General features: G+C 45.5%; 6 protein-coding genes across 10 annotated transcripts in view; 4 read left to right on the forward strand and 2 right to left on the reverse strand.

Annotated features, from left to right (window-relative positions):
- On the reverse strand, positions 1–5,615 carry LOC115605899 (histone H2B 1/2/3/4/6). The gene is made up of 3 exons (XM_030481002.1): positions 5,611–5,615; positions 2,396–2,402; positions 1–581 (listed from the first exon to the last, which is right to left on the reverse strand). The coding sequence occupies exon 3, from the start codon at positions 576–578 to the stop codon at positions 198–200; it is 381 nt and encodes a 126-aa protein (XP_030336862.1). The 5' UTR covers positions 579–581; positions 2,396–2,402; positions 5,611–5,615; the 3' UTR covers positions 1–197.
- Positions 1–12,034, forward strand: part of LOC115605886 (histone H3) — a 38,479-nt gene that overhangs the window by 11,547 nt on the left and 14,898 nt on the right. The window lies entirely within an intron of this gene.
- The window catches only part of LOC115605898 (histone H2B 1/2/3/4/6-like), a 103,047-nt gene that overhangs the window by 4,421 nt on the left and 86,592 nt on the right, over positions 1–12,034 (forward strand). The window contains exon 4 of one of the 4 annotated variants that reach the window (XM_030480997.1): positions 1,346–1,363. The exons of the other annotated variants lie outside the window; for them this stretch is intronic. The gene's annotated coding sequence lies outside the window, so the exon portion shown is untranslated. Of the gene's footprint in view, positions 1–1,345; positions 1,364–12,034 lie in introns of those variants that run through there. 4 annotated transcript variants of the gene reach the window in all.
- LOC115605893 (histone H2A-IV) overlaps positions 861–12,034 on the forward strand; it is a 26,070-nt gene continuing 14,896 nt past the window's right edge. Inside the window, exons 1-2 of the mRNA XM_030480992.1 lie at positions 861–1,306; positions 4,598–4,607. Coding sequence (XP_030336852.1) covers positions 917–1,306 — 390 coding nt within the window. The 5' untranslated portion in view covers positions 861–916 and the 3' untranslated portion in view covers positions 4,598–4,607. The remainder of the gene's footprint in view (positions 1,307–4,597; positions 4,608–12,034) is intronic.
- On the reverse strand, positions 1,665–2,487 carry LOC115605880 (histone H1.11L-like). Its single transcript, XM_030480973.1, has one exon. It carries the CDS (start codon positions 2,467–2,469, stop codon positions 1,786–1,788), a length of 684 nt encoding a protein of 227 aa, XP_030336833.1. The 5' UTR covers positions 2,470–2,487; the 3' UTR covers positions 1,665–1,785.
- The window catches only part of LOC115605892 (histone H2A-IV), a 17,201-nt gene continuing 15,469 nt past the window's right edge, over positions 10,303–12,034 (forward strand). The window contains exon 1 of the mRNA XM_030480989.1: positions 10,303–10,307. The gene's annotated coding sequence lies outside the window, so the exon portion shown is untranslated. The remainder of the gene's footprint in view (positions 10,308–12,034) is intronic.

A 12,034-nucleotide genomic window follows, 5' to 3' on the forward strand; every position in this document is an offset into this window, starting at 1 on the left:
TTGAAACAATTTGAAGTACATCGTTTACAACGAACTCGTTATAACAGTAACTAGGTTGGTTATAATTAAGAAGTCTTTCACACAAACACCCGAGAAGGAACAGCTCAGAACAAGCCACCACAACATCAGCTCTTCTATTGAAAATGTGGGTGGCTCTTAAAAGAGCCTTTGGGTTAAAACTGTCGCTCTGAGGCGCTCTACTTGGAGCTGGTGTACTTGGTGACAGCCTTGGTGCCCTCAGATACCGCATGCTTGGCCAGCTCACCCGGCAGCAGGAGCCGCACGGCCGTCTGGATCTCCCGAGAAGTGATGGTGGAACGCTTATTATAGTGCGCCAGGCGCGAGGCTTCGCCGGCAATGCGCTCGAAGATGTCGTTGACAAAGGAGTTCATGATGCCCATGGCCTTGGACGAGATGCCCGTGTCGGGGTGCACCTGCTTCAGGACCTTGTACACGTAGATAGAATAGCTCTCTTTACGGCTCTTCTTACGCTTCTTGTCCCCCTTCTTCTGCGTCTTGGTCACCGCCTTCTTAGAGCCCTTCTTGGGCGCTGGAGCAGACTTCGCCGGCTCAGGCATTTCAATCACTGCTACACCACGGCTCTCCCTAATGAACCGACAACGGTAAGCAGAAAGCAAGCGTGAGCGCCCTCCCTTTATAGGGACCGTATGCAAATTAGGGTTTCCTCAAGACTTCGTTTCTATTGGCTGAGAGCAGGTATTTGCAATTCTAGCTCTTAGTACTTCATGACTATTGGTTAGAGTTCGATTCGCGTTTCCATTGGCTGTTTTTGCAGTGTTACCCTCTCAGCCTATCGAAATTGGCTCCTCTCGCCGAGAAGGGATATAAGGGCGCGGTGCGGAGCTGATTTCATTTGTGGACGGCTAGGACTGCTGGTTTCTGAGTTGCTGCGAAGATGTCCGGGCGCGGGAAGCAGGGCGGGAAGGCGCGCGCCAAGGCCAAGTCGCGATCGTCGCGGGCTGGGCTGCAGTTTCCTGTGGGCCGCGTCCACCGGCTGCTGCGCAAGGGCAACTACGCGGAGCGGGTGGGCGCCGGCGCGCCGGTGTACTTGGCGGCCGTGCTGGAGTACCTGACGGCCGAGATCCTGGAGCTGGCGGGCAACGCGGCTCGCGACAACAAGAAGACGCGCATCATCCCGCGGCACCTGCAGCTCGCCATCCGCAACGACGAGGAGCTCAACAAGCTGCTGGGCAAGGTGACGATCGCGCAGGGCGGCGTGCTGCCCAACATCCAGGCCGTGCTGCTGCCCAAGAAGACCGACAGCCACAAGGCTAAAGCCAAGTAATTGCCGAAGAACAACGCTCGGGAAGATATTTCCCCAGAGAAACCCAAAGGCTCTTTTCAGAGCCACCCACTACATCACTAAAGAGCTAAATTACTGATAGTTTGCTTTGAAAAACTTGGCACCCAAAGATCGAGATGAACAATCCCGTAGAAACCGAATCCTGTCCCTACGCTTTCCCTCTCACACTGTTGCACCCAGGGCTTGAGAAGAAACGTTAAATACTGGGTGTAAGAGAGTCTTCAAAAATTTCTAGTCTCCCATTAGATTAGCACTAAAAGCTGCTCTTGGAAGTTCTGTCCACCACAGGACATTTAATGACATGTAATGCAACGGGGATGACTTTAAAGCTGCAGACTGATTTTACCGTTTACCAAGTATCTTTTAATGCTCTGCATTTCAGCCCTTTTTCAGAAAACGTGGGTGGCTCTTAAAAGAGCCGTTGGGTTTAATGCAGGGCAGGAACTTTCTTCCACAGGGACTTACTTCTTCTTGGACACCGCCCTCTTCGCCTTGGCTGCTTTTGGCTTGGCCGCCTTCGGCTTAGCAGCTTTAGGCTTCACCGTCTTCGCCTTGGCCGGGCTCTTCGCTGCTGCTGCTGCCGCCTTCCTCGGCTTGGCAGCCTTAATCGCCTTCTTGGGGCTCTTAGTCGCCTTCTTGACCACAGCAACCGTCGACTTCTTAGCTTTCTTGGGGCTCTTCTTCGCTGCCACCGCCTTCTTGGGCTTCTTGGCGGCGCTGGCGGGCTTCCTGGCCACCGGCTTCTTAGACTTAGCAACAGCTGCCCGCTTCTTGGGGGCTTTTTCTTTCACCTCTCCCGGCTTCTTACTCAGCCGGAAAGAACCAGAGGCACCCGTGCCCTTGGTCTGCACCAGGGTGCCTTTGGTAACGAGGCTCTTGAGCCCCAGCTTGATGCGGCTGTTGTTCTTTTCCACATCATAACCGCCAGCGGCCAGCGCCTTCTTGAGCGCGGCGAGGGAGAGCCCCTTGCGCTCCTTGGAGGCGGAGACAGCCTTGATGATCAGCTCGGTGACGCTGGGGCCCGCGGGCTTCCGAGCTTTGGAGCCGCCTGCCGCCTTCTTCGGCTTCTTCGCGGCAGCTTTGGCAACAGGACCCGCGGCTGCCGGCGCTGCCTCGGCGGCGGGAGCAGGAGCGATCTCAGACATGACGACACCACGCAAACGGGAACGCGTCTACAACGATACGAGCAACAGCGCCTCCATTTATAGCAGCGCGGCGCGCGCTGATTGGTGCTTTGCAGCGCCCGGCCGGCCCCGCCGCCCCGCGCTCTGCTTCTCGGTTTGTGTTTCTTCCTCCTCAAAAAAGTGTGTTTTTCGTTACAAAACCGGGACCGCGACGCCCCGTTTCTTAGCATTCGTGCTGCGGAGAGAAGGTATTTTTGTCTCTTGGCGTTTCTTTTAGCTGAGAGTTAAAATGAGTTTCAGGAAAGCCAATATTCCCCGAGTTTTGCGATTCCATGCAAAGCCGGACGGTGAGATTTTTATTTTTACTTCTGAATTAAAACTCTGCTTCTGACAGCACTGTCACAGTGGCAGCGGATTCATGTTCCAGAGAGGGTTTTTCATCAAAGTAGTTGAAAACGGAGGTAATTTGGAGACATTTCCTTAGCGTAAATTAGCTTTGAAAATAAGCAAGTAACACAAAGTAGCCACTTAGCAGTGTTTCTGGGTTAGGAGTTATTTCCCGTAAGACTGCTTCATCTCTGAAAAATAATGAAACCTTTGGACATGGTGCCCTATTTAGCTCTAGTCGGAGCTAATAAGAAGTAAAAGCAAGATAGTTTTCACCAGAAATGTTAATGTGAAAAATTGTTGTCTTAAATCAGTCAGTACCTTCAACATGTCATAGGAATATATAAAAGGTGTTTCACTATTTCCCTCAGTCTTCTACATCCTTGTATGAATATTTTGATGAGTCAATTTCCCATTTTTTTAATCCAAAAGGCTTCTTTCTATTAAGCACAGCAGGTAAAAACATTAATTTCTATGTTGTTATTTTGAGATAGAGTTTATTTTTGTGCTTACTTTTACACTGTACTGCAGGCATTTTGTCAGTCTGCTGTTGTGGAAAAAAGCAATAACCAAAATATAGTATGCATGTTTTCTTTATGAAAAACAGAGGTAAGGCTCAAGTAATTTCTTCAATAATAATGTAAGTCAACAATTATGTCCTCAGAACTGCCAAGATAAATTAAAGCATGTTTTTTTACAACCCATGATTTTTGTAATGTAGGACAAACTGAATACACATAAACTGATTTTTTTTTTCTTAGGATGAGTTGGAAAGTGGAGAGTCATGTTCAGACATACATAGTACAATGTAAGAAAGAATAGGAGACTGGTGATTATATTGTATGATTGAAAATGCACTCATTTGACTTCTTTCACTTTTTCTTTCGATATCACACACCATCTTACGGAGTTTTGTTGATGGGGGGATTAGTTTTAAGACCTTGTCAGTGGTGCTGGTTTACCGTGACTAGGGTGTACCTAAAGTGTGAAAAACTGCCAAGAGATGTGGTAGCACTTTATAGGGGCTTTTGTCTAGAAAAGTCAAACAGCAGAATAACATCATATGCTAGAGTACAAAACCAAAAAATCATGTGAGTTTGGAGCTGTCTATACTGATGTTATATTTCATAGTAGTTTCACCAGCTGACCTCACTGTGAATGGTGGATTCTGAACCATGTTGTCATGGAAGTGAATCTACTGGGAAGGACACATACCATCGAGAAGAAATTTCTGAGGGTTAGCTCTGTAGCATACGTGTTTCCTTTAAATTTTGTATCATACTCTGTTCTATTCACTTGTATCAGGCTCAGTCCATTGGTAGCTTTACCTCTAATGCTTTTGGTCCTTTGCAAATGCATTTCCCGGGTTTAGGCTAGGCCTCTATCATTCCTCCAAAACCCCTGATGTAGCAGCTCTCTCCTGGAGCACTCCATGTTCTTTCCTAAAAGCTCATTTGTTGGTTCTCCAACACTTTGATGACATATCTGGACTTTTTAATTTTTTTTTTTTTTACAATCATAGACTGCTTTAAGCTCAGCAAAGAAAGAAATGCAAAGAGATCTTGCAAATGTTATCAGGTGGAGGAGAGGGAGGAGGAAATAATTTTGTAAGAGCCCTTTAATTCCTTAAAATTAATGGGCAACCTTATTAAACAAACAAACAAAAAGACAAACAAACAAAAAATTCATTACTTATTTCAAATGTTATATTAAAGAAAAAAGATCTTGACCTTTTATTCTGATATGAAGTAAAAGACAGAATGACTTCTGACTCTTATTTTTCCCTGAAAAATAAAATAGTCAAGCAAAAAGAACATCTGTTAAAATACGAAAGGTAGAAGGTACTACTCACAGTGGACTGGGATATTTGGATGTGACAGAAATTTTTCAGAACATCAGTCAATGCAAGGGCTCATTTTTCTCCTATTCTGATAATGGATAAACGCTTTCATGAAGGTCCCTCTTTTGAGCCCATGTGACTTGGTGCCCTGTAGAATCATAGAATGGGTTGAGTTGGAAGACACCTTCAGAGATTACCTAGACTAACCCCCTTCTCATAAACAGGGACATATTTCACTAGACCAGGTTGCTCAAAGCCCCATCCAAGGTGGCCTTGAAAACTTCCACTGATGCCTGTCATCAACAACTTCTCTGGGCAACCCATTCCAGTGTGTTCCACCACCTTCATAATGAAAAATTTCTTCCTTAGAACCAATCTAAATTTACCCTCTTTCATTTTAAAACATTGTCCGTCACTCTGTCAGTACAGGTCCTGTTGTTAAGTCTTTTCTTTCTTATGAACACCCTTAACATATAGAAACACCACAATAAGGTTTCACTGCAGCCTTTTCTTCTCCAGGCTGAAAAACACCAACTTTCTCAGCCTTTCTTCATGGGAGAGATGTTACAGCCCTCTCATTTTTCTGCCCCTCCTCTGGACCTGCTCCAACAGGTCCATGTCTTTCTTGTATCAGGGAGCCCAGAGCTTGATGCCCTAGAGCAGGTAGGGTCTCGTGAGAGCGGAGTAGAAGAGAGTCACCTCCCTTGGCCTGCTGGCCACCTTTCTGGTGATGCAGCCCAAGACAGGATTGGTTTTCTGGGCTGTGAGCACACGTTGCTGGCTTATGTCCAATTTTTCATTCCCCAGTATCCTCAGATCTTTCTCTGCAGGGCTGCTCTCAAACAGTTCCTCCCCCAGTATGTACTGATATTGGGGATGGCACTGACCAAAGTGCAGGACTTGCATTTGGCCTTGTTGAACTTCATGAGTTTCACTTGGGTCCACTCCTCAAGCTTGTCAAGGTATCCCTCTCTCTGGTATCCCTTTCCGCTATCGAATCAGCTGCACCACTCAGCTTGGCGTCATCCACAGATGTGCTGAGAATACACTGAATCCCACTGTCTATGTCATTGATGAAGGTATTAAATAGTATTGGTCCCAGCACAGACCTGTGAGGGAGACCATTTATTATCGGTTTCCATTTGGGCATTGAGCCATTGTCTATAGCTCTTTGGATGTGACTGTCCTGCCAACTCCTTTTCCAACAGTCCATCCATCAAATCCATACCTCTCGTCTATCACCTCCCTGCCTTCCGTATGTTTCAGCATAACTTCCAGGAGGATCATACCGAGCACCGAGGTGAGACTGACTGGTCAGTAGTTCCCAGTGTCCTCCTTTTTACCTATTCCTATTATAAAGGAGTATCACACAATTTTAAAAAATTGGTGTGATATTTCCTTTTGTCCAGTCACTAGAGATCCGACTGCCATGACTTTTCGAATATTACGGAGAGTGGCTTTGCAACTATGTTCGCAACTCCCTCAAGACCCTGGGAGGAATCTCATCACGTCCCATGGACTTGTGTATGTTCAGGTTTCTCAGATGGTCTTGAACCTGACATTTCCTATCATAGGAGGAACTTTGCTCCCCCAGTCCCTGCCTTGAGTTTCAGGGGCTTGAGAGATGTGGGAAAAAGAGATTGCCAGAGAAAACCAAGGCACAAAAATTGTTGAGTACTGCAGCCTTCCCTGTGTCAGTTGTCACTAGATGTCCAGTCTTATTTATTGGGGGGAGTACATTTTCTTTAGTCTCCCTTTTCTGATCAAAAAACCTGCAGAAGGAAAACCTTTCTTACTCTTCTTTACATCCCTTGCCAAATTCAGCACCAGATGTGCCTTAGCTTTCCTGATCTCATGTCTATACACATGGGTAGAAACCCTATATTCTTCCCAGGATGCATGTCCCTGCTTCCACTGCCTGTGCATTTTCTTCTTGCACTTCAGCCATATTGGTCTTCTGCATTCCCAGCCTGCTTTTTTACATGTGGGAATCAAGAGCACTTGTTCTCTGAGAAAAATGTCATTAAATAGCTGCCAGCTCTGTTCAGCTTCTTTATCCTGGAGGGTAGTTTCCCAGGGGGGGCCCATCCCCTAGTTCCTTAAATAACTTAAAGTTTGCTCTACTAAAATTCAGGGTCTTGACTTTACATTTTGCCTGGCCTATATCCCTCAAGTTAATGATGGGCCCGGGTCTGGGGTGCAGCTCAGGCTGCCACTAATCCTGACCTCTCCAATTAGTTCATTTCTGTTGGTGAGGAACAGGCCCAGTAGTGCTTCCCCTCTGACTGGGCTGTCTTTCACCCACTGGATTAAAAAATGATCCTCAACATGCGCTAGGAATCTCCTGGGTGTTGTGCAGCTCACTGTGCAGCTTTTCCAGCAGATATCAGATTGATTGAAATCCCCTAGCAGGATTTTGATCCCCTGAGCATGATGCTTCCTGTAGTTGAGGTAAGAAAGGTTCGTGAATATCCTCCCCTTGATTGGGTGACCTGTTGTAAATACCAACATGAGGTTTCCTCTAATTTTTACCTATAAGCTCTCAACTCTTCAGCACTGTTTTTCAAAGACAACCTTGTGCAAACAGTCATTTTTGGTTTTTACGTAGAGGACATCCCCCCTCTACCCCATCCTTCCTTGCTTGTCCCTTCTGAACAGTTTATAGCCATCAATTGCAGAACTCCAGTCTGTCATTCACCCTACCAAGTGAACTATGACTGTGCTGGACTTTTACTGTTTGCTCAAGAGGGTATATGGAGGCATCCATCTCACAGATGTAGCTGAGGAGGCAGCACTGCAGTATATGTATGCATATTTCAAACAGGATGATCAAGATCATGCAGTTAGCCTATAGCTGTAAAGCCCCATTAACATGTTTTTTACCTTGGGCTGCCTAAGACTGTTCAGCATCAGTATTTTCTCAAGCAAGTGGCCCCTCCTGATGCCTGTGCTGCTGAGCATTCATAATTTATATTTGCAATCCAGTTAAATTCATTCTGGCTTATGGGTGCTCCAGGTACCTAAAAAATATAAATGAAGTCACAGAGTCACTCAAAGCAATTAAAATCTTCCCTTGAGGTAATTGCAGACTTTGGATGATTTGAGAGATATCTTTTGACCGTGGACAATGGATTTTATTTAAAACACAATTTATTTTGTTCATGGATGATGGATTTTATTTAAAACCTGATTCGTCATGATGTTCTAAACCACTATGCATTGTTACATCAGTAAGAAAACTTCATGTCTCAACAGGGAAAGGGTTATGACTACATACAGTTCATTCTCCAGAAAAGGATTCTTCACCATGATAAAAGGTTTTTGTATTCATACAGATTTTAAATCCTCAAATAGATCAGTGTCTCTTAAACTAAGAAATCCACTACCAGAGGTATGGATGGCAACAGGCAGAAAATGTAGTTATTACAAGAGGATCCATAGATACAGCTTTCTTCATTTTTCTTAAAAATATCTGCTTGCAATATGCAGATTTTCTTTCTTTTTTCTTTTTTTTTTTTTTTTTTAAGTTTTACTTTGGTTAAAAGCCAGAGAGAAATTGTCCCAGACCACATAGTTTTTGATAACTTCCAAGCTCAGCTAAGTGATAGTTCCAAGAATCAGTTCAGATCAAGCAAGCAAGCAAACAATCAGTCAAATATAAGGTTCTTGGTTAGTATTTAATGTTTCAATTTCATATAAGCATAATATGTATGAAAACGTTACTGTACTGGATGAATTTATCTGTGTATATTAATGGTTTAATAAAAAGCCCAATGTTACCAATAGGGAATGTGAATTCAGGTAGAGAGAAAGTAGCCAGTCACGACTCTTCCTTTCTGTTTAACCCATTCCTTTACCAAGCTGGAAGGGCCACACGATACATAAAATATGACATGCCTGGAAAATGTGTACACAAGCTGGAGACCAGAAGGATGTGTAGAACGGAAACTCTAGGTATCACTATTTTGAATATTACTAATTGTTCAGGCAAATGTTTGAGATTTTTGGTGGGGAACATAAACATATGAAATAACACATTTCAATGTCACATGAATGTGACATGTCCTTTGCTGATGCACACTTTGTGTATGCCATCTGGGATTTCTCAGGACAGCATGTCTGGACTGCTGTTGGAGAGCAGCGGCTCCTTACCACTGTGGGTTACTCTGGAGAAGGAGGCAGCACTCTCTTTGCTAGGCCACCCACACCACAAACAACCTCACGAAGGTGCTGCACCACATGGACAAGTTTCCATTTGTGTTTTAAGACGAGAACAAAATGTCATTTCTGACTTCTGCCTGGCCCCTGCAGCAGTGCGAGTCTGGTTTTCTCGGGGTGAATTAAGAAGTGACAAACCTATAACAGCACACCTGGTTGCAGAGCTGAGCTGCGCTGTACGGTCTCCTACAAGCCCCGGACAGTTCAGGCACAGGTTCCGTGGCTGAGCCACTTCTGAGATGCCTGGTGCCTTGGCTCAGAAGACCTATGGAAAGCAATACTACAAGAATAGAAAGAGTGTAATCAGCTGCAGTACTTCAGGACATGGAAGACTAAGCTACCTTTCCTCCTAGTGGGATGTGATAAATGAGCAGAGACAATTGCAGGTAAGCACCAAGAAGAAAGCTGAGGCACTGGAAAGATGATATCCATGGCTCCTTCCCAGACATTTTGAAGTCAAAAATTCAAATTTGAGGTCATTTGCTGTGCATTTCAGAAGGATCTGTGATCCTCTCCTTCTAGGAGATACCCAGGAAGTTATAGTGGGCTTTTTGCTCCCGGGAGCCACTTCGGTTGTTTACTACAGTCCCATATCCCTGTTTGTCTTTCCTCTTCCTCAGAAAATGACTGTTCCAGGCCTTGAAGATTAGTCTGGAAGCTTCCCTCGTAAGGTTGCTCTGCATGCAGCCCAGTATTCACAGAATAAGTTAATCTCATTGTCCTGGTTTCATCTATAACAGTTACTTTTCTCCTCCTTAGTAGCTGGTGCAGTGCTGTGTTTTGGCTTTAGTTTGGAACAATGCTGGTAACACACCAATGTTTTAGTTGTTGCTCAGTAGTGCCTACCCTGATAAAGGACTTTGCAATCTCTCATGCTTTGCCAGTCCGGAGGGGCACAAGAAGCCAGGAGGGAGCAGAGACAGGACATCTGACCCACAGTAGCCAAAGGGGTTTTCCATACCACAGCACGTCATGCCCAGTATATAAATTGAGGGGAGTTACGCAGAAAGGACTGATTGTTGCTCGGATTAGGCTGGGTATTGGTCAGTGGGTAGTGAGCAATTGTATTGTGCATCGCTTGTGTTTTCTGAGCTTTCATGTCTCATTTTTTTTCTGCATTCTTCCAATTCTGCTCCCCATCCCATCCATGAGTGGACAGGGGAAGTGAGTGAGCAGCTGTGTGGTACTTAGCTGCCAGCTGGGTTTAAACCATAACACTCTTTCACAGAATGAAATCAACAGAAGGAGTATATGTACCTATGACACCCCTTCTCTTAACCTGGCTAAGAGTACCCCAGCTGCCCTACCTGCCAGTAGGACCGCTGCAGAGGTAAGTGTGAGGCCACCACCAGCATCCACTTCCCTACAGGGTACTGCCAACAGTCACTTGGGCATACAGACACTTGAGCAGGTGGTCAGTGCCCACAGCTTTGATTCAAAGCTTCCTTGGGATGTATTCCTCTCCTCAGGAAATCATGCATTTGCATCACTATGTCACCTCTGCCACCAGCTCTCTTTGTCCATCTCTTTATTGCCTGACTGCACACAGACAAATGAAGCAAGGTAGTGAGGGTGGTAGCTATCACCTGTTCACTTGGATGAAGAAATAATCTGTCTTCTCTGATGCTTAAGAATACCCACCACAAGTTTCTCCTATCTCTCTAGGCTGACCATAGCGATGTTCAGCACATTCCTTGGCTGAGTTGCTGCAGCTCAAAATCGTAATTGAATGCCACAAATCAAGAATCAGGACATTTGATGAGGCAGGGAAGAGGTGGATGTTACATATTCATCACTTGCATGCTGTAAGGAAGAAATGGAAGAGTGGGGATGGGAGAGTGCTGCTATGTATCAACTTCCTGGGAGCAAGTGGAATAGCAAACAGGAGGCACCTTCACATGGGTGACGTGGACAGGGAAAAGGACAGGAGAAAGAAAGATGAAGGAAGGACAGAACAGACCAAAGGCCACTATTATCGACGCCTATGATACTTTGCAGCCAGTATTCATGGAAGTAGATGCAATGTTCAACTGTGTCACTCTAAGTCAGCAATAGGTCATTTTTATGGAAATCATGGGGAGCCTGCCCTGATATTATCCCGCCATCAGGTATTTGAGGTGATGGCATGTTGAGGTCGAAAAAGTGATCTGTGAAGTCTGATGTCTCATGAACTGCTTGGAAGTGGGTGAATTTTTACTTCAATCCTCTTACCTGTGCTACACGAGATAGGGATAGATGTGTAAGTGATAGCTATTTGTAAAGAGAGAAGATTCTATATTAAGTCTAATATAACTGCAGTAAATACATTCCTAGGTGGATGAACAATTCCAACAAAGTTTGGGGGGAGCAGTAGGAGGGGGCTGCCCTGCAAGGGCAGGTGAACTGAGAGGCATGGGGGACAGTGAGGCGGGGGGGCCATGCTGTCACCAACAAGGACACAGCCCCGCAAGCACCCACACATGGTGAGTGGGGCAGGGATGTAGCAGTGACTGGGGACAGCCACAGCCCTGGAATATTGGGCAAGTCCACGGAGATGAGGCTGGGGTGAGGTCAAGCCAGGAAAGTGCAGCCAGTGAAGTCAGAGATGCACAGGCATGGAATGTAAAGTCTGAGCCTAAGCGCAACCCCTAAGCAGAGAGGTTAAAACCAGTGGGTGGAAGGCAAGATCTTGAGAAATTCTCAAACAAGTCACCTTCGAGTCTGGCAGAAGGAAAGGGAGAAAGAAGGCCTTAGGAACAAGAAGCATGTTTTCCTTATGGAAACAGAGTTTGGATACAGAAGTACAAGCAGACTGCAATGAAATCTGCCGGTGCACAGTTCATGTGATGAATAAAGCATTTTTGCTCTATGTCGCAGGGCCGGGGTTGGATTTTCCATTGTGTGGAACTGGCACCCAGAACTTCCCTTCCAAACGTCAATCTGTGTTTAGGGAATCAGTTCTTCCATAAGAACTGAAATCACAACAAAAAGTTAGGAGAGGGACAGGCTGACTGGATATCTCTGTGGGCTGTTCCAGCGAGAAAGACGGGGCTTTGCAAGAGCAAAAGGGTGCTAAAATCCCTTTTTCATATGTGCAAATTCCTTTCTTTGTCCCGGATAAGTTCCCATTTCCTTTAGCCTCGGGTTGGTATATCCCCCCCT

This window comes from Strigops habroptila, chromosome 3 (assembly GCF_004027225.2).
Source record: "Strigops habroptila isolate Jane chromosome 3, bStrHab1.2.pri, whole genome shotgun sequence".
In the NCBI taxonomy this organism is placed as follows: Eukaryota; Metazoa; Chordata; class Aves; order Psittaciformes; family Psittacidae; genus Strigops; species Strigops habroptila.